At 55.5% G+C, this 20193-nt stretch overlaps 2 protein-coding genes across 2 annotated transcripts; both read left to right on the plus strand.

Moving 5' to 3' along the window:
* Positions 1 to 2130: 2130 nt before the first annotated feature.
* PRDM12 (PR/SET domain 12) lies at positions 2131 to 14756 on the plus strand. Its single transcript, XM_032478669.1, has 5 exons — positions 2131 to 2353; positions 4131 to 4321; positions 5666 to 5821; positions 12917 to 13028; positions 14335 to 14756. Exons 1-5 carry the CDS (start codon positions 2131 to 2133, stop codon positions 14754 to 14756), a joined length of 1104 nt encoding a protein of 367 aa, XP_032334560.1.
* Positions 14757 to 14830: 74 nt separating this feature from the next.
* LOC116663291 lies at positions 14831 to 18401 on the plus strand. Its single transcript, XM_032478670.1, has 3 exons — positions 14831 to 15475; positions 16385 to 16582; positions 17055 to 18401. Exons 1-3 carry the CDS (start codon positions 15032 to 15034, stop codon positions 17205 to 17207), a joined length of 795 nt encoding a protein of 264 aa, XP_032334561.1. The 5' UTR covers positions 14831 to 15031; the 3' UTR covers positions 17208 to 18401.
* The last annotated feature ends 1792 nt before the right edge of the window (positions 18402 to 20193 follow it).

Raw genomic sequence — 20193 nt, forward strand, 5'->3', positions numbered from 1 at the left:
GGTCCGACGGTCGCCGTGCTGCCCAATGCAGCCTCCGCCGAGCATCAGCCTGCCGCCTTCCTTACTCTATGCCCAGACGCGGACCCTGGGATGCCAGACCACTGGCTGAAACCGGGCATGCAGAGGCTGGGTGTCCGTGGCCGCCAGGTGTGAGGCTGGCTTTGCAAAGGCCGACCTCGCGTTGGAGGAAGCCCTTTGCCAAGGGGCATGGGGACAGTGACTCCAGACCCCCTGACCTTCCACCTAAGTCCCCTCTCTGAGGAGAAGGCCTGGGGAGTCCGATACCTCCAGCTAACCTGTGAGCCTAATGCACTGCCCTGAGAGTCCAGAAAACCTGGCTCTGTGAATGGAATCTGAGATGTAGGCAGGGGGAGAAGGGCTGAAGAATTCAGCAGATGGAAGAGGTGTTCCTGTGCTCCCCACCCCTTGTCTGGGACTGGAGGTGGGTAGCTTGAGGCTAAAGCTAGGAGGCAGAAAAAGCCTGCAGGAAGCGGTGGCCTTCCGGCTTTGGCTCCGGGCTCAGCAGCTCCCTGTCTCCGGAGAGAAATTACGCTGGTGATCAGGATGCCTTGGAACCTCCGTAAAGAAAGTCTATTGGTAGGATGAGGTTGAGAGGGGTAGGTGTGGGAAAGCAAGAAGTGAGGAAGGGAGAGAAGAGGGAGGCCAAAAGAAAAGGAGCTAGGAGGCAAGAAGGGAGGAGTGCGGGCTGCGGCGGGCTTCCTAGGTCGCAGTTGAGCAAAGGAGCCTGGAGGCCCGAGCCTCCAGCCCAGCGCGTACGGCGGACTGGCCCGTGGCTGCATGCAGATTCGGAGGACTTCCATTCCCGGACGCCGCTGCTCCCACTCGCGACGGTCCAGGGACCCCTTTCGATCTGCCCTGAATTCGGCAAGAAAGCCTTTCCCGAGAGAGCCGCAGCTAGCGCGGATTCTGGGCCACTCTTCCCGATCCTGACTTAGCCCCCCTAGGACCGGGAGCCGGGAGCCCAAGAAGTCTTCTCAGGCCAGGCTCAGCCCCGACGGCGGCCACAGCCCCGCCCCGGCAGCTCTCTCCCGGGAGGAGTTTCACAGCCGGCAGCGGGCAGCCGGCCGGGCGGTTGCAGCGGCCCGTTTGAAGCGAAACGCCGGCCTCTGCTGCACGGTCTGCGCAAGAGTTCAGCGCGGCCTGCGCGGGGCCTGCTGGCTCCGCGGAGACTACCGCAGCCTGGGGCGTGGAACCTGGCAGAGCCCGGGGCGGGATCCGGCCGGCCAAGTGGGCCAGGGAGCGAGAGGAGGTTAAAGCCGGCTGGGCCGGGCCGGGATACTGAGGACAGACCCTGTCTGGGACAGTGGGTGAGCGCCGGCCCGAGGCCAGCCGTCCCCCCCGCCTAGTCTGGTCCCTGGAGTCCGAGCGAGACTCGAGCCTCGCTGCGCCCCCTGCCCTGCTCCATCCCCTCCTCTCCTCTCCCGGGGCTGAGCCTCCCTCCCTGCCTGGCGCTTCCCACGGGGAGAGGGGGGTAGGACGAGGAGGGGGTGGAAGGGCCAGAGAGGGGCGGGAGGAGCGCAGGGGGACCGCTCCGAGCGGCCCGAGCGCCCCCGCCCTTTGAGCTCTCGAGGGGAAGGCTCCTCGAGCTGGGCCGGGTACAAGTCTGTCCTCCGACGTCAGGGGGTCATTAATAACCAATTAGGAGGGTCACTGCGGCTCCTATAAAGGCGCTGAGATTTTGCCAAGGGGAAGACCGTCCCGGCCCTGTGTGCGAGAGGCTAGTGCGCGGCCGAGAGCCCCTCGCCACAGTTTCTCTGCAGCCACCCCGCTTCCCACTCACCCCGCACCGCCCCCTCTCCCCGCACCCGCCTCCGCCTCCACCCCTGGCTCTGCAGCCCTCCGCGCTGCCTCTGCCATCTCTGCAGATTTCTCCATCTCTCTCTTCCTCTCAGCCTCGCTCCCCCTTGTTCACTTTCCTCCCAGCCACCCCCTCACCTCCCGCTTCCTCCTGCATCCTCGTCATCATCTTCCTCGTCCTCCCCCTGCTCCTCTTCCTTCTCCTCCTCCATCACAGCCCTCTTCTCTCGCTCCTCTGCTCCACCGTCGCCCACCACATCCCCGCCTCGACCCGGCCGTCAGTCCCCGGCGCCGGCGAGCCCCTGGCTGCCCATGATGGGCTCCGTGCTCCCGGCTGAGGCCCTAGTTCTCAAGACAGGGCTGAAGGCGCCGGGGCTGGCGCTGGCAGAGGTCATCACCTCCGACATCCTGCACAGCTTCCTGTACGGCCGCTGGCGCAACGTGCTGGGCGAGCAGCTCTTCGAGGACAAGAGCCACCACGCCAGCCCCAAGACAGCCTTCACCGCCGAGGTCCTGGCGCAGTCCTTCTCGGGCGGTGAGTCGCACCGTCGAGGCCACTCGCGTCCCCTCCTCCCCGCGGCCCCTGATTCCTGGACCCGCGACGCGCGGGACTTGGCGGGGACACGGGGCGTCACAGACCCTCCCGCCAACCTAGGCATTCCAGATGCTGCGTGTGACTCAGTTTCCCATAAGACGATCCAGGGAGCTAGCAGCCAAGCCTGGGTGGGACGGAGGGCACCTCCGCACCAGGAGCAGCTCACAGGGAGCTAGCAGCCAAGCCTGGGTGGGACGGAGGGCACCTCCGCACCAGGAGCAGCTCAGAGAAGGGATCTCAGAGTCCAGGCTGCCGGGCCCGCCGCCCCCCGCGCTTCTCTGTCTGCCCCTCAGCCCTTTGAGCCGGCGGGTTCCTGGCATTTAAAGCCTTACTAGGCGTGTAATAGCAGTTGACTCAAAAAGAAGGGGTTTTAAATTCATTTAGTTAACTTGGGCTTGACCCGCGAAGGTTCCCACTTAAACCAAGAACTTTAAAAGGCAGCGGGGGCTGGGGAAGGGGCGGAGGGCGGGCAGGCGGGAGAGAAAGCCGCGGAGAGAGCGAGGGAGAGAAAGAGAGCGAGAAAAGTTTTTCTTTAAGATGTCTCAAGTTCTTACTCCTCATTCATCAACCCGCAAACAATATCTTTCCCCGGTGCTGGCATCTCTGCGCGTCGCCCCTTTTCCCCCTTTACGATTTCTGTTCCTCTCTTAATTTACCGTGCAGACTAATTCCACTTCCATTCACGCTATGTCAACCATCTAATCCCCCCTTTTTGTAAGGGGAATTCCTCGGCCCCTTTTAAACAAGTCTCCTCCGCATTGAGCTACAATTTACTGCTACAGCATTCTTCCAGGGCTAATGAATTTAGAATTAGCAATTTCTTTCGAATGGAGTCGAATGAATGCGATCACTTTAACAGCGTGACAAATTGCCGGCCGCGCCGCAATGGACACCGTTTAACCCCCCTTTCAACCGGCCCGCTCGCTGGGTATTTTCCCAGGTAGCTTAGAGGGGAACCTTGTAAGACATGGAGGCGGCCCCTGTGCGCCTCGGTGCTCCCACCCCGGCTGCCAGCCAAGCAGGGGGACCCCCGGGCGTCGCAGCCGCCTGAGCTCTTGTCCGCTCAGAGAGGCGACTTTGGGGCTCGCCTAGGACCGAGCACTGCCCTTACAGGCCCCCCGCCCCCCCCCCGATCCTAGCGGCAGCAAAGGACCTAGGCGCGCCGGGGTCACCCAGAGAGCGAGAAACATAACTCGCTGCCGCCCGCATTTCTTTTTCTCCTCTGCCGCCTGGAAGCCCGAGGTCAGTTCCCAGCGCTGCCAGCCCGCCCCGGGCCCGGGGCCTCCCGCACCAAAAAGGAGTCAGAGCCCCAGACCGAGTCCTGGGCCCTCCGACAGTGTGCAGTGAGCGCCGAGTGACCAACAGAAGAGCCCAGAGTCAGATGGGGCGAAAGAGTCTTGGCTGGGCCGTCACCCCCTCATGGGAGCTGGCCTCCGTTTACCCATTTGTAAAGCCATGTACTGTGGTCGGCTGAGTAGTTCTTAAACTTTTCCGGGATGGAGGGCGGGGGAGGTTGTGGATGCTTTGAGAATTCCTGGCGAGACCAAAACAACAACAACCACCCTCCTAGAAAAGAGTCCCAAAGCACCTCGGGCTTTCGGAGGGTCCCGGGTTGCAAACAGAGGAGACTCTAGTCGCTCAGCCGCCACCCCCCGGGGGAGAGCCTGGCCTCCCCAGCCTCAGGCTCTGACCCAGTCCCCCTGCCCTGCGACCTCAGAGGTGCAGAAGCTGTCCAGCCTGGTGCTGCCCGCTGAGGTGATCATCGCACAGAGTTCCATCCCTGGCGAGGGCCTCGGCATCTTCTCCAAGACGTGGATCAAGGCGGGCACCGAGATGGGCCCCTTCACCGGCCGGGTCATCGCCCCAGAGCATGTGGACATCTGCAAGAACAACAATCTCATGTGGGAGGTACCGCGGGCTGCGAGAGAGGAGGGCGGGCTGCAGACCGCGGGTAGGGCCCTGGCGTCTGGCCGGCCGCTGCTTCCACCCTTGCTGGGAGCTGCGTGCGCTCCAGCCCGTGATGAGCCCCGAGGCGGGATCCTATGCCGCCTGATGCCTGGTGGTTCCTCCCCAAGTCTCATGGCCAAGGAGCTCTCCTCTGGCCAACCCTGTGGAGCATGTCTGCTGTTGGCCCTACTTCACAGAGGAGGGCACTGAGACCCAGAGAGACCCTGTGCTTTGCCCAGGGTCCCGCACAGAGCTGGGAAGCCACCCCTAGGAGCAATCTCCCAGCTACCTGCATTCTTCCCCTCACCCCGGAAGCAGCAGGGAAAGCCCTTAAAGCCAGCCCTGGCCTTGAAGTAAGGGTGGATGGAATGGAGCATGAAGGGAGCCTCTGCTTCTTGGGAGCCAGTTTCTCAACCCAGGCAGGATAATGACGCTGGAAATGATCACTGATGAAGTAGCACTGAGTCAGCCTTCTGAGTGCCATGCGGGGCCTGCATTCCACCAGGGTATCTCAGCAGCCCTCTGAGTTATTGTTCCCATTTTACAGAAGGAAACTGACCTTCCATCCAAGACCTTCTGACCCTCCTCCCCCAAAACAGTGCCAGATGCCAGGGAGGCCCATCCTTAGGACAGAGCCACTCCCAGAGCACTTCCTCCTTTTGGGGCTCTCACCTTGCAGAGGCCAGGCTGGTGCACCCTCTCCCTGATGTCATTTCCCCTCCCTCCCCTATGGCTCCCTGTCACAGCCTCCACCTGGCAGACCCTTAAGGAGCTGAATAGGACAAATCCTGCACCTGGCCTCTCCTAACCTCACCTCCTCCCACCTCTGGAGGCCTGGGCCAGTGGTTGCCTTCTCCACTTGCTGCTGGGTTAGGAAGTTGGGGTCCAGTTTGATCTCTGAGTACTTTGGTAGCTCCCACAAAGGGGCCTAGGCCCGACCAGGGTGCCAGAGTGGGCCAGCCTTCCCTCTCTAGGCTCCTCTGTGTCCCCTTCTGAGGTCCTGGCCAGCGCTCTCCACTGCATCCCTGGAGAGATAGCTGGAGTGGATGCCACTTTGTCTGGTCAGTGACTCCTTATTGGCCACTTCTAGCTGACTGGCCTCGGGCAAGTCACCGTACTGCTCTGAGCCTCCCTTTCCTCAGCTGGAAGATCAAGACAATAATAGCTGCGTCCACTTCCTGAGGCTGTTGTGAGGATGGAGAGAGGGTGTGTGTGGATGTGCCCGGCACGGGGCCTAGCCCTGGCCATGGGCAGCACACGTGACACGGCCCTGCCTCACCTGGTCCCCGATTCACCTGCACCCAGGTATTCAATGAGGATGGCACGGTGCGCTACTTCATCGATGCCAGCCAGGAGGACCACCGAAGCTGGATGACCTACATCAAGTGTGCACGTAATGAGCAGGAGCAGAACCTGGAGGTAGTCCAGATTGGCACCAGCATCTTCTACAAGGCCATTGAGGTGAGTGTGTGTACTGCTGTGTAGGGAGCAGTGGGTGCAGCTGGGGGAGGAGGTGCAGGGTAGCCGTGTCCAAGGACTGAGGTGGAGACAGGGACATTGATGCTGGCCCGGCTGGCCCTGCGCAGGCTCGGGACTGAGGCCCAAGCATCATGGTCTCTGGGAGCAGGACCTCCACGGCAAACTCTCCGCTATAGATCAGAAAGGATGGAACTGTCAACTTCAAGCCACTGTGAATGTCGTGAGCACCTCAACAGTGAGGTCCCTGGATATCTGCTGAGGGTGCCTGGGGATTGAGAAGCCATAGAGTGACAGAGCAAGACGCCGGAAGGCAGTCCAGAGAAAGCACCGGGTGGGAGAGAGGCGTGATGTTGACAGCCTTTTAGCTGTGCATTGTCCAGCGTTCTGCATGCGTGGGCCACCAACGTGGACATGTGGACCACGATTGTAGTCTCAGCTGATCGCTTGTGGCGTCAGGCTTCTCCTAGACGCCGTATGTGCATTATTGTATTGAATCCACAAGGGAGGATTCTTTGATCATCTCCAGTTTATAGTTTATTGGGTCTCATTTGGTGGCCAGCAGACTCAGGAGCTTTTACGGGCACTGGGAGTTGGGGGCAGGGAATGCCTGTGCCCTGTGCCCGGTGAAGCTTCACAGAGGAGAGAGAAAGGGAGAGATAGCTGACAGATAAATATAACATCCCATGGTGGGGTGGGGGGTGGGGGGTAGCCAGGCCCAGGGCCTGGGGAGGGTCAGGAGGATGGGAAAAGGCGGCAAAATGCTTGGGCAGGGGCAGACAGGCTCACGGTGATTGGGAAGGAATGATGGCACGAAGCTAGCCCAGTGCTGGTAGCTGGGTGGTTGTAGCCACGGCAGCCACACTGCTGGACCCTCCCTGGACGTTGTCCCTTGGCAGGAAGTTTGCTCAGCATCTGGCCCAGGCGGGGGCAGCAGCTGGACCTCCCTGTGGCAGGCTGGCGTTGAGCGCTGTGCAGGGGCGGTGGGGCTGCTTCCTGCCCCCCCACTCCCCTGGGCCTCACGCTTCCACTCCTCCGTGCAAAGAAGCGCAGGGCCTCTTGGGGTGGGGCTGGGCTTGGCTGAGTTTTGGGGATGTTCTGAAGGAGCCCTCCGACCCTGACCTCAGGCCAAGAATGACTTCCTGTGACTTTAGTGGGGTGGGCCCTGGGAAAACCAGGAAAAGGGTAAAGAAAGGTGACCAGTCTTGGGCTGGGGTTCCAGTGTGGTGGGCAGTGTGAGGGCAGGACTGACAGTGGCCCAGGCTGCGGACAGAGGTGTTTCTTGTGACTGTTGGCGGGGCTACCACCTTGTGGGAGCAAGGGCCTCCCACCAGACATCCTAGAATCGGCCTCACATGTGGCTGAACCCCATGTCTGGCAGAGAGCACCTCCCCAGATCCTCACCCCCACCCTCCCCCGCTCAGCCTCACACACATGCTCACATTTGTACCCAGCTTCCCGGCCAGCCTGAAACAGACGGGATGGGGGCCACATGCTCATTCCATCCCTCCCTCGCAGACCCATGCACACGCACACACGTGCATTACACACAGGAGTCAGGGTAGGAATGTGATGTGATTTTGGTAAAGGCCTCCCGACTGCATCAGATGCGGGAGCCTGAGTCCCATCTCGCTGTCCAGGTCATGCTGGCTGAAAGCTGAACAGAGTCAGGAAACGTTAATAGGCTTTTATATAGAAATTCTGAGTCAGAGAGCAAGGTGTGTGCAGTGTATCTCCCTGAGCAATCTGTAAGACTGAAAAAAGTCATCCACGTGTGATTGGGACTTTAAGTTGATAAAACAGGATCAGGAAAATATATCACCCCCTAACTCATCTAGATGGCAAGATGTCACCGACTGGGCTATCAATACTTTTACAGAGCTAGCAAGCCGACTGCTGGAGTGAGGGATAAGGAAGCATGAAATATCACCCGTTTTACTTGTAATAAGTGAGGTTGGGTACATTTTAAACCATTATGTCGCAATGTCAGATGCCACTTACAGGGCCAGCTGTGGAATCTGAGTGTGTGTGACCACTGGGCTCCACCAGGAGAGACTGCTGCTGCCCCAGGCCACTCCCTGGACGCCTCTGGAATACTTGGGCTGCTTGTTCTGTGCCTGTGTGCAAGCTAGCAAGGACGGGCCGGTGCCGTGACGGTTTTCCTAATCTTTCCATCACTCAGAACTTCTGTTTATATTTCTTGACAGTAACCTGTTATTTACCCCCCCCAAAATGGGAAGGGACATCATCATTCCAGAAGCAGAATATACTATTGCTGCTCTAAAATTGTCCACAAATACAAAATAAGAGCCCTCCTGATGGAGACGAGGGTGATGGGTTTCCAGGCCAGCCAGTCCGTGAAGAACCCCCAGGCGGGTTTTGCATCCAGCTGCATCTACTGGCATCTTATCCCCTGGAACCTGCCCTTGCTCACTTCAGCCACGGAAGCATTTACTATAACTTCAGGTGCCAAAAACGAAATTTCTAGAATTTCTAGAAAGTGCCCTGCACAGAGCAAATGGACACTAACTGTTGAACGAGTAAGTCTTTCTCCAGGAGATGGGGGCTGGGTCAAAAGTAAACATGTGGACCTGTTTCTCCCAGGAAAACAAAACTAAGAACTTTGACCCCAAAACTCAACACGAGAAAAAGATTTAGGAAGAAGTCAGGAAAATCTTGGATTTGGGAACTGGGAAGAAAATTCCCAGGCTTTCTCCTCCCTAATTTTTGGCAAAATGGCTGTGCCCTGAGGTGTGGGCTTTTTCTTTCTGCTAATTTTTTTCTCGTTTCAGGCAATTGAGTTTTCTTTTCCCCTAGAGCCCCGCAGCCCCATTTCTCCTTTCCTTGGCTCTGTGAGGACAAGCACTGTTTGCCTTTTGATCTTGCTCACCGGTGGGTGTGGGGCAGGCCCTTTGATTATTAATAATTAGCATCATTAATAATGTTACCGAACATGGAGCATTTGCCGGGCATCAGCACTGTGCTAAGGTCATAGCAGCTTTTAAAAAAATCAAATCCCCTCTGCCTGGCACTATCACGATTCCCATTTTAATGATGATGAAACTAAGGTTCAGGGAGATCTCGGGAGATTGTTGAGCTGGGATTTGAATCCAGGCTGATGTGACCCCAGAGCGGAGCCCCCGGTCACCATGCCGTGGGACCTCCCTGGCCAATATCTATTTGATGGAACTCTATTAATTGGCGTGTCAGGACATCTGTGGTACAATGGAAATTGATATTCGTCCAGATGACACGGAGGTCCTTCTAGACTAGGGCTTCTGCTCTGCCAGGGTAAGGGGAGGGCGTCAGAGCCTCCTGGGAGCATGTTCAATAGTGTGACACGAATTTATATTAGGAAAACAAACCAAAACCTCCAGATATTTTCAATTTATAATACAAATTCAGAAATGGGTCAGGACAAAACTTCTGGGATAACAGGGAAGGTGAAGAATTGCAAGCTGGGAGATGATGTAACTTGTCAACCAAGAGGCAGGTGCGGACACTGACCCGGAGTCCTGGCGATGTGGGTCATGGGGTAGGGGACTCGTTTCTTTGGGAGTTGTGCTGTTTATTGTGTGTCCTGAGTCAGTCTCTGCTCCCCAGAAAAATGAATGAACAGCTGGTTCTTGTTCTCCGAGCCCCAGAAGGGAGCCCAGGTGGGGCCAGGCCAGAGTATTGGCCGTAAAGAAATAGGACTGGTGAGGGAACTGGGGGGTACCTGTGGCCGTTCTTTGCTCTTCAGTGGTCAGCTGGTGGGACCCTGGGAGCCTCTGGACAATAGTACCAGGATCTCAGGGAAGAGGCTGTTGGTTCCCCGAGCTCTCCTGGTCATTAAATGAGGGGGTCCAGGAGCAGAGAGAGGCCAGAGGTCCAGGCCAGAAGCTGCCTCTGCTTTCCCGGAGCTCCGGAGAGTGGAGAGCGACTCCAGCGCCCGGCCTCTGTGCGGGCGAGGCCACCTTCCCCAGCGCCGCATTAAGAGCTAGAGGCTTCTTGTGGGCATGTGTGTCATTCTCAACTCTGCTAGATTCTTTGTGATAGATTTTCTTTCTTTAAAAAAATATTCTTTTTTGTAGAAAAGTCATATGGGCTCATTAGTTTTTAAAAACTCAGATGCATCAGCTAGAAAATGGAAGTCACTTTGCCCCATCATGCTGCTCCCCAAGGACCTTAAGTCAGAATTTTAAAAAATGGTCTTAAAATGACAAACCCTTCCGAGGAAGGATGCACAGGAAACCGGCCACAGCGTCCTGAGCACCCTGAGGGGGAGAGAGGGTTGCTTTTCATTATATACCCCTTTGTGTCGTTATCACTTTTAATTTTTTCACTAGTAAAATGAATAATAGTACATTTAAAAATGTGTAAGTAAAGAAAGGACCATTATATTGAAACAGTCAATATTGAAGCTCTTATTTAAAAAAATATTACTTCCAGCCACCACTTTGAAGAATAATCTCCAGAATTTGTGCAGTCCCTGATGTTCTTGGTTCCTCCTTCATCACCATTATTATTGTTGTGCTATATTTGTTTCATACTTAATAATTTTTTTATTGTCAATTAAAAAGAAAAGCCAGCGTTGACTTAGATAATTTGACTCCCAGACTCTGGATGTGCAGGTGCAGCTCCAGGCGACATCCGCCGGGCGCTAGCTGGACGTCTCACCCCACACTGGACTGGGTGGGGGAAGCAGTGGCACCAGCATGGGACTGCTGTCCTGGGGGCATGAGGGCCCAGCCTGTGCTCTCCTCGTTGGTCACCGAAGGCAAAGCCATCAGTCATCCTGGGCTTTATGCCAGACTCTGTGAGGACAACTGAGAGACCCCGGGCACCAGAGATGACCGCCAGCTTTCCGAGCGGTTGGCAAGCTCACGGAAGATAGTAACAATAGCTTTGTGCGCGCAGCCCCGTGGAACCACGACAAGCACCCAGCGAGGCCAGAGCCATGGTGCTGTCCCTGTTTTACCGTTGGGGAAACTGAGGACCAGTGGCAGAAGGGACTTTGCTCAAGCTGGCACACTCAGCAGGTGGGGAGCCCAAGTGGACCCCGGCACGTGTGACCCCAGGGCCTGGGCTGGAACCCTCGGCAGCACCGTCTCCTGAAGGAAGGGGCGTGTGCAGACAGTTGGATGGAGGCGGTGGTTGTTCTAGAAGAACTGTGATGTGTAAACCATTTGGTGTCGTCTGAGGATTGAAGCCAGGGGTTGGGCCAATTTTGGAGGCGACTTACAGTCAGAATTCTTAAGGTGGGGGGACCTCAGGGAGGAGACAAGCTTAGGAGAGACAAAATGCTTGCCTAAGGGTCATTTAGGGACCTGGTGACCGAGGGCCCGTCAGCACAGTCTCTCAGCAGCTTCCTTCACAGTGAATTTATCTTGAATATTTTAGTTCCAGTGTCCTCTTTGCAAAGGGGTTCTCAAAACCTCTCTCTTCCGCCCCTTTTCCAGCAGCCCTGACCCACCAGCCTCCTGGATGACCAGGGAGGCTCAAGGTCTTAGCTGTGGTGCCAGATTCTAATCTGCCGTTCTTTGAGCCGCTGCCCAGGTTTCCATCAGTTCAGGGGATGCATTTGGATTTTCCATGATCAAACCTCGTCAGTCTGAGCACGGGCACCCTCTGCCCAGCTCCTCGTCACTCACTGACCTTGAGGCTTGACATGACACCCCATGGGCCATGGGGCCTGTTGGGAAGGGCCATGGACGTTACCTAGGCCCCTTCAAACTTTCTTTCTCGCATACCCTCCTCTCTCCACTTCCCTCTCCTTTCAGGGTCGAGCAGGGCCGGCTGTGATGGTCTGAGGCTCTTCCTGGCTCTGACCAGAGGAGGAAGGTGTGGTGAACAGAACGGTTCGGTGTATGGCAGGGGTCTGCAGGCCACAACCAAAGGACGGGGGTGGGAGCCTTCTCTGTGACCACAGAGGCCAAGGAGGAGGGTTACACTCTGGTGTGATTTCAGACAGCCCTAGATGGAACCCTGTGATCTTCTGTCCTTCAACTAAAAGAGGACCCATAAGGAAAACAATCCAGCTATGGCCTGGGGGTGTCCACCTTTCTCTGGGCAGATCAGAGAGTGACCCTCATAGTGGGTGCCAAAGTCAGCTCCTCTGGGGTCCAGGCCTCAGGAGGTGATGGGCCATCCTTATCTCTTATTTGCTCCAACCAACTGAGGCCTGAAGGTTCTTTACTCTGAGGAGTAACTGGCTTCCACCAAAGGTGTGGCAGGCCCCAGGGATGTCCCAGAGTGAGGGGTTTAGGGTCAGGAGCTGGCCTCCCAGGGCCTCCCTGGGTGGTCACTCAGAGTCCTCCCTCCTGACAGCCTCCACCGTTTCCTAGGGGACAGGTCCTCCCCTGGGAGCAGCAGAGCTCTGTCACCATTGGTGGAGTTCTCTGCCACAGACCTAGGACATGGCGAACCAGATCTTGTTGAAGGCTATGCGCCCCAGTATTTTTGGAGGTGGAGGCGTTCATCCATCCGAATGCCTCTTTTTTAGATTTGCCTAATGCATGGAGTCACGCAGAGCCCTGCGATGGAGAGAGAAGCATGTGTGACGTGGTGCTGCCCTGGGGACGCTCTGACTGAGAGATGCTTTCAGAACATTATCAGGCCGGGAGTAAACAAGAACTACAGGGTGCCCTGCAGCCCACGGGAAACACCTGGCTCAGCCCTGCGGACCTGAGAGCTGGCTGATTCTGGTTCCCCTTGGAGAGAAATGAAAAGTTTTCTAGCTTTCCTTCTCCCGTTACTTCTGCTTGCTTGTTCCACTGCTGTCGGTTTGGGAGCTCCCATGTGGCAGGAAGGCAGCTCTGTTCCCAGAAGCAGAGCTAGGACAGAGATGGTGAGAAGGGTAGGGCGGAGGAAAGCAGATGAGCAGAGCATCCCAGGGCCTTCCATGTGTGTGCAGCTTGCCGGGGATAGCCTGGTGGGAAGGGACCAGAGCATGACTTTTCCAGGGCTGAGACTGTATCCACATCTCCATCGTGGGCACCAGGGGAGCCCCTCCTGGCTGTGAGGGGAGGTGCAGAGAGCCTTGACTCTCACCCCTCGGGACACTACCTCCCTGACCTCCTCTTGCCTCCTTCCTTGTAGATGATCCCTCCCGACCAGGAGCTGCTAGTGTGGTATGGAAACTCACACAACACCTTCCTGGGCATCCCCGGTGTGCCTGGGCTAGAGGAGGAGCAGAAAAAGAACAAGCATGGTAGGTGGTTCCCAGGAGGGCACAATGACAAGGGACACATGGAACCCGGGGTGGGGGTCGGGGTAGGAATGCTCCTGGCCTCTGGGGACCTGGTTCCACCTCTAGGAGCAGCAAGCACATGGGGCTACTGGATCAAGGAGGCCAATGCCCATGGTCCAGGCATAGATGAAAGGCAGTTCTCTTTTCTGGACAAAATAGACTGTCTAGGGGCAGACTGGGGGCGGGGAGCAGTAAGAGGTGTGGTAGGAGGAGCAAGGGGCCGGGCAGTAAGGAGCCTGGACTGAGTTCCAGTTCTGCTGTGCAGAACTTGGAAACGGCTCTGTGCTTCAGTTTCCCCATCTGTAAAAGACAGATGTCAGGTGAGATGATCTCTAAGCTCCTTGCCAGCTCTGACAGTCTACATTTCCCTGCCCTGTCCCCGGTGCTGGGCCCGGCACAGAGCGGTGCTCAGTATAAACCTGTTGAATGAAGGCAGAGCAGAGTGTGCCTATGTGTGTGTTGGGAAGGACACTGATCATCATGGAAGAGACCCTTTGCTCAAGACCTGTTTCCTGCCAAGTATTGGTCTAAACCTTTCACAGGTATCATCCCACTTGGGTCCTCATAGAACCCTTGTGAAATTTGTTTACCCTTATTTTTAGAGGATGAACCTGAGGCTCATGAACTACTGTTTAACCAGCCCTTGCTCTGCAGCTAATGTTTCGCAAACAATTTCTCTGATCCTTACAGCAAACTTCTAGGGGTGTGCTATTATTACATCCATTTCAGGGATGAGAAATGTGAGACACAGTTCACTGCTACATAGTAGGCACTCAGTAAATATTTGTGCGATGAATAAATGAAAGGTTTTTTCGGGGGGGGGAGGAGTTACAACAGTTACTACCATTTATGGGAGGTTTCTCTAAGCCAGGTACTCCCTATGTCCGGGCTCAGGCAGGTAAAGTGCTGTGTAGAGTAACCTTCAAAGATGTCAACTTTTCGTGATCATCCCGTGGAGTCATGCATAGCCCCATGAGTCGTAGTAGGTTCCCATTTTACAGATGAGAAAGTTGAGGCTTCCCGAAGCTAAGTCACTAAGTCCCCGAGATCTCACAGCATGGTGAGCTTCTGCTCGATCCTTTGCTGCCCCTCCCACCCCTGTGCCAGTGCCCCAATCAGTCAGAGGCGGCTGGGCCGTAGGAGGGGCGCGCGATGGGGAGGGGTGTGGAGGGGTGTGGAGGTGCGGGGCCTCGGCCACGCGGGTTCTAACGAGGCTGCTCTCTCTCCCTCTCCCCGCCTACCCCCTGGGCCCCGCCCGCGCGCCCAGAGGACTTCCACCCAGCGGACTCGGCGGCCGGCACCGCGGGCCGCATGCGCTGCGTCATCTGCCACCGCGGCTTCAACTCGCGCAGCAACCTGCGCTCGCACATGCGCATCCACACGCTGGACAAGCCCTTCGTGTGCCGCTTCTGCAACCGCCGCTTCAGCCAGTCGTCCACGCTGCGCAACCACGTGCGCCTGCACACGGGCGAGCGCCCCTACAAGTGCCAGGTGTGCCAGAGCGCCTACTCGCAGCTGGCCGGCTTGCGCGCCCACCAGAAGAGCGCGCGCCACCGGCCGCCCAGCGCCGCGCTGCAGGCCCACTCGCCCGCGCTGCCCGCGCCGCACGCGCACGCGCCCGCGCTCGCCGCCGCCGCCGCCGCCGCCGCAGCCGCCGCCGCGCACCACCTGCCGGCCATGGTGCTGTGAGCGCCGCCGCGCCTGCGCGCGCGCCCCGCCCCCGGGCGCGCGCCCCCCCTCCGGCCAGCCCGCCGCGGCGCGGGGCGGGGCTGCTCTTTCTCGGGACTTGACCTCCCGGTCGCGCGCGGCCGCTGGACCCGGCGCTGTACGTGCGCCCCAGAAATGACCCCCAGGTATACGCTCTTCGTCGGATTCGCAGATGCGGACACGGAGGGGCGACGTCCCTTTCCCAGGCCGAGTAGCTGGTGCAGCTGCTCGGCCCGCCTCCTCTTTAGGGGATCCCCATGCCTAGCCTCATCCCCGAGTCTTCCCTCCTCCTGTTGAGTCGGTTGCCCAGGCCGATGTCTTTCTCGTGGGTGGCAGGGGAGGGGACTGAAAGTCTCCGAGGGTCCTCAGCGGGCAAAGAGGTCCCCCACCCACTACCCCTACTGACAGCTGCGTGTTGGGAATGGAGAGCGACCTCCCCGTTCCAGTGCGAGCAGGGGCCCCGGGAAGTAGGCGCATCTGTCTCCTCCCCCGGCCTTCTGGGACTGGTATCCTGCAGTGTCGGGAGTCACGGACACGACCTTGAGAGTTGGGGGCTGACGGGGCTTAGGGGCAGCCAGAAGAGGCCGGAGAGCCCTGCGCTTCCCTATCAAGCGGACCCTTCTCTCCTTCGGGCCACTTTCCCCCCCCCAAAGTCGGCTCCCTGGGGATGGACGAGGCACGAATACTTTTCAGTGTGCCAGGTAGGCTGAGTGAAGGCAAAACTGAAATCCACTGTGGGACCCGGGAAAGACCCTGCCCCTCTTTGGGACTCCGTTTCCCCTTTCCTCATCTGCAAAAAGAGAGTTGGACAATGCCTCCTCCCCTTCAGCTCTGACATCAAGCTTGGAAATGGGAAGTTTCCTGCCCCTCCTCGCCACTCTCCAGCAAGAGGAGGTCAAGCCTGGCTTCTCAGCCCGGAAAGCCCTTCTAAGCTGCGCGGGATCCCGGAAGGTTCCGCTCGGGGGTCCACACTCCCTTGCCGGTCCCGTTTCCCAAAAATCCGGCCGTGGGCGCCCTCTGGTGTCGCCTTCCCCATCTTGCAGTCATTTACTAGAATTCCCGTAGGGCGTTTTGTAAAATAAAAAAACTATAATAATATTAATGAAAAGTATAAAGTGTATAGAGTTTTCAAGAAACTGTGTTCTACTTCCAGAAAATGGTCACTTTAACTTTGTAAATATTTATCTAAAATGATATTTACGAAACTGTGATATATATTATTTGATTGTATATGTACAACTGTAAATACATTTGTACCTCTCTTGTATTCTAAAATAAAAATTACTTGGAACATTTATCACTTGGCATCTGAATGAGTTGACGCTCTCATCTGCATGAAAAGGAAATATGGAAAGTGCCTAGAAGTTGGAGAGAGGGCAGGAAGAGTTGTTCCACTGACTGGCTTTGAAAGCCACCATTGTCACAACTGGGGTGTCAGCTCTCAAAGAGACAGCCACAGTGCAGAACAACCAGAAACCTAGCAAGGGGCTGGGCATATTCCCCGTGGTTCCAGCTGACTCTCGAATATCAGTGTCTTGCTTTGATACGGCCCCCACATCTTTACTTACCTTTTTTCTCTTTTTTTTTTCATTTTCATGGACATCTTGAAGGAATCCAAGCAGCCAGTGCAGGTGGCCCAAGATGGACACCAGGTGCCCTCCCAACGTGAATTTCCAAATGCTCTGGGCACCCATTTCCAGATCCTCCTTGAGGAAGACAAAGAGCAAGGATGCCATCAATGTAGGGCCAGGCCTTGGCTCCCATCTGCAGCACCTCCTGGCCAGGAGGAGGAGTACAAACTGGGAAATGTGAGTTCACACCTGTTCTCAGGCATGTGTCAGCTGTGAGGCTGTCACCTAACCCACTGGCATCCCTCAGGCACACCTCTCTGTGCATCCTCATCTAGCCGTGCATGCACATGCACACACACATACATACACACACAGATATACACCTGAAGACACTGAAATTCACACTTGTACACACATGCCATTACCATTTGGAGCTTCATGTACTCCCAAAGACCCCCATACTTTTGGTCTTGCACCCTGGCGATGGCACAGGCAGAGATGCACCCTTGATGCGTTCACCTCAGGTTCCCTTGAGAGTTCCTTCCTTGGGCCAGTGGGGAAAGTCACCCTTGGTACTCCTCCTCCCATTACAAACCCTGCCTCTCCTTTGATACCTTCACCTGACCTTACCCTCCTCTCACTGCAGCCCCCACCCAGGTCTCTTGTTTCCACGACCAAAGCTATCTGTCCTGAATCCCCTTCCCTCCAGGTGCTGATGGGAGAAGCAGAATTAAGCACCTTCCTGGCCCGCATGTCGTGCCTCCAGAATAATGCTGGCTTCCTGAAGAAGGGTCTGCAAGTGTCAGACTTCGGGGAAGTCCGTGGTCCCTTGATCAAAAATCAAATTCATCTCTGTAGGTAATTCTGTTCCGTGAAGTCCCAGCTACAGGTCACAGGGGCCACAGCCCTGACTCCAGAACCCGCTTGGTGGCAGCAGGCTGTAATTGCAGACTAGAGTGCATCTGCTGTGCCTACTGCTGACCTGTTTCTACAGAAGTGTGCTGGCGTTGGAGATACTGCCATGAGCAGAGTATCAGGCCACACTGGTGGGAACCTCATCTCTTACCTTGCTTGCATTTCCAGCAGAGGTCTCAGGCTCCTTTCCTGACAGTGCACGCCCCCTTCTCCCCACAAGAGCAAACACAGCTACAGCATCTGGGGGCTTCGGGATTTAAATGTATGCATTCCAGGAACACTTCCCATAAACCCATGAGCCTGCTGCTTCTCCCGTCCTCCCGTCCCCGCCCCACCCCCGTGTTCTATTATGTCCATTTGACGTATGAGAAAACTGAGGTATAGAGGAAGTCATTTCCTCATGTCACTCAGCCAATGAGTGGCAGAGTAGATTTCACCATGGCAACTGACCCCAGAAGCCATACTTATGACCAGTAGGCCACACCACCTCGTAGTCAGCCTGCAGATTCAGTCCGAAGTTGCTCTGCATGTCCCAGTGTAGACCAGCACTATTGACCTTGTATCATTGAACTTTGCAAAACTCACTTATTTACTCTAGTAGCTTTTTTGGGGTAGATTCTTTATGACTTCTATGGAAGTACACGATCACAGAAGTTGTCTGTGAATAAAAGCAGTTTTCCTTCTTCCTTTCCAATCCAGATGCCTTTGATTTCCTTTCTATTGCATGGTTCAAGACTTCCAGGCATAGAGGATTCTAGGTAGAGGCCACCGGTCCAGTTTGAAACCCTGCTTGACCATTCACTAGTTGTGTGACCTTGGACAAATCAATTAATGTCTCTGTGCCTCAGGTGATATGGAATGGAAAATGGGGTGATACTCAGCTCCTAAGGATATTGGGAAGATTAAGTGGGAGAATGTGGATAAATGAATAAAGCACATGGCTTGGTACCTAGTACATAGTAAGTGCTCGATAAATGGGAGGTGTTGTTGATACAAGGATGCCTTTGGTGGGTGAGAAAGATTGTAGCTACTTTTACCACACACTCTACTGGGCATCCCCCAGAGGGCATCTAAAGCAGCTGTCCCTCCCTCTTCTCCTGCCCTATCCTATAGCCAGTATCCTCGGATTTCTTGAAATGGAGGAACAGATACCATAAGCTTTCAGCTTCCTTCCCACCTTGGAGCTGGTCTCCTGGGACATGTGCCTGTGGGGGGTGGGGAAAGTTATGGATGGTGGCTGGTTAGCACCTGTCCTGACCTACAACATGGCTGCCTCCAGAAGTCAGACTTCTTGCACGTTGGCTCAGGGCTTCACAGGCACGTGTTCCAAGAGAACTAGGTGGAAGCTGCATGGTCTATTCTGACCCACGCTTGGAGTCACATAGAGGCACTTCTGATATGTGTGAACTATCAAAGCAGTCACAAACCTGCTGGATGCAAGAGGAGAGGCCCAGACCCCACTTACTGATTGAAAAAGGGTAAAAAATTTTGTAGATGTGCTTAAAGCCTGCCACAGACATCAAGACTACTTCTAACATTTTAAGGAGAGCAGTGCTTCAATGAAGGTCGTTGGGTAGAAATCTTTGTGTCCATCTCTGATTAGAAAATTTCTACAGTAACTTTTACCATTTAATGGAACTGAAGATGAAGCCAGCGGATAGATCAGGACTGGGTAAGAGCTCAGGGCCTGAGAGTGCCTGCTGCCTCTGTGTTCACACTTTCCAAGATTTCCTTGTCGGTTACTTTCACTCCAAGTTCACCTGTGCCCCTCAACCCAACTCCCCAGTGTCAACAGCCCCTTTCCTTCAAGGCTCACTCAAATGGCACTTCAGTCACAAGACCTTTTCTGTCCTCTTTTCAGCCCCTGTCCCTGAGCTCCTGACCCAGCACCTTGAGGTCTGGGGCAGTAAATATGCAGGAAATGCTTGCTGAATAAGCTTATTCACCTGTTCCACAAATGCCTATTGGGTGCTCTTCTAAGGATACCTGGGATTTGTTTTAATCAGGTATGGAGAGACATGCAAACATGGAAATGACTGTCGTGAAGGAAGAAGTTCATTATACTCACAATTCCCTAGAAACAGGAGGCACAGCACACAGACACAAGGAAGGGCCACACGGGGAAACACCTGGGCGGTCAATCAGGAGGCAGAGCAAGCAAGGAGCACGCGGGGAAGAGCCTTTACTAGGGTTTCCATGGGAAGGAACGGGGGAGGCAGGGAAAGCAGGTTTAGGATTGGCAGGTTTGAATAATTTCGGTGGGCTCTGAGGCCTAGGGCCCACCCCTAGTTGTCTGGTACAGAGCCCTGGAGTGATTAGGGCAGGCACGTAGTGTTCCAGAGTGTGAGAGCCTCGTGGTGGTGGTGTGGGCTCTGGATTCATAGGTTTGGCTGGAAAGACACACTCCTGGCCAACTGTTCACCATCTCTAGGAACTGGCTCACCCTGGGAGGGGCAGTCCTTCCAGGGTCAGCAAGGCCCCGAAATGTCCAAACATCAGAGCAGAGAAAATAGAAGATACAACAGATAGTTCTAGGGACTGGGCAGCGAACAAAACAGATGAAGTCTGGGTGCTGCGGGGCTCATATCCTGTGGGGAAGACACGTGGTGAGTAAATAAGCAAGCAAACATATATTTGTAAATGTATCTAATTTTTAAACAAATATTTTATGACTGTCCTCTCTATGGCAAATGAACAAAACAGATAAAGGCCCTGTTCTCAGAGGACTCCCGTTGTAGTGGAAGACTGCAATAAACAAATAAGAAAATTCAGTGACAAGAAAGAAAACAGAATCAAGGGATAAAAAAGGGACTAAGGATTATTCCAGATAAGGTAGTCAGCGAAAGCTTCTCTGAGGAGGTGATATTTGAGCTGAGATCTGAGTGAGAAGCAGTCAGCTACAGAAAGACCAGGGGAGGAGAATTCCACGCACG

Source organism: Camelus ferus, chromosome 4, assembly GCF_009834535.1.
Source record: "Camelus ferus isolate YT-003-E chromosome 4, BCGSAC_Cfer_1.0, whole genome shotgun sequence".
Classification (NCBI taxonomy): domain Eukaryota; kingdom Metazoa; phylum Chordata; class Mammalia; order Artiodactyla; family Camelidae; genus Camelus; species Camelus ferus.

Excerpts from the sequence above, each read along its gene's own strand:
- PRDM12 (XM_032478669.1), top strand. The coding sequence starts at position 2,131 with ATGATGGGCTCCGTGCTCCCGGCTGAGGCCCTAGTTCTCAAGACAGGG. Across the intron at positions 2,354-4,130 it reads GGCGCAGTCCTTCTCGGGCG|AGGTGCAGAAGCTGTCCAGC; the intron begins GTGAGTCGCACC and ends CTGCGACCTCAG. Across the intron at positions 13,029-14,334 it reads GCAGAAAAAGAACAAGCATG|AGGACTTCCACCCAGCGGAC; the intron begins GTAGGTGGTTCC and ends CCGCGCGCCCAG.
- LOC116663291 (XM_032478670.1), top strand. The coding sequence starts at position 15,032 with ATGCCTAGCCTCATCCCCGAGTCTTCCCTCCTCCTGTTGAGTCGGTTG. Across the intron at positions 15,476-16,384 it reads AATACTTTTCAGTGTGCCAG|GAATCCAAGCAGCCAGTGCA; the intron begins GTAGGCTGAGTG and ends GACATCTTGAAG. Across the intron at positions 16,583-17,054 it reads AGGAGTACAAACTGGGAAAT|GTGCTGATGGGAGAAGCAGA; the intron begins GTGAGTTCACAC and ends CCTTCCCTCCAG.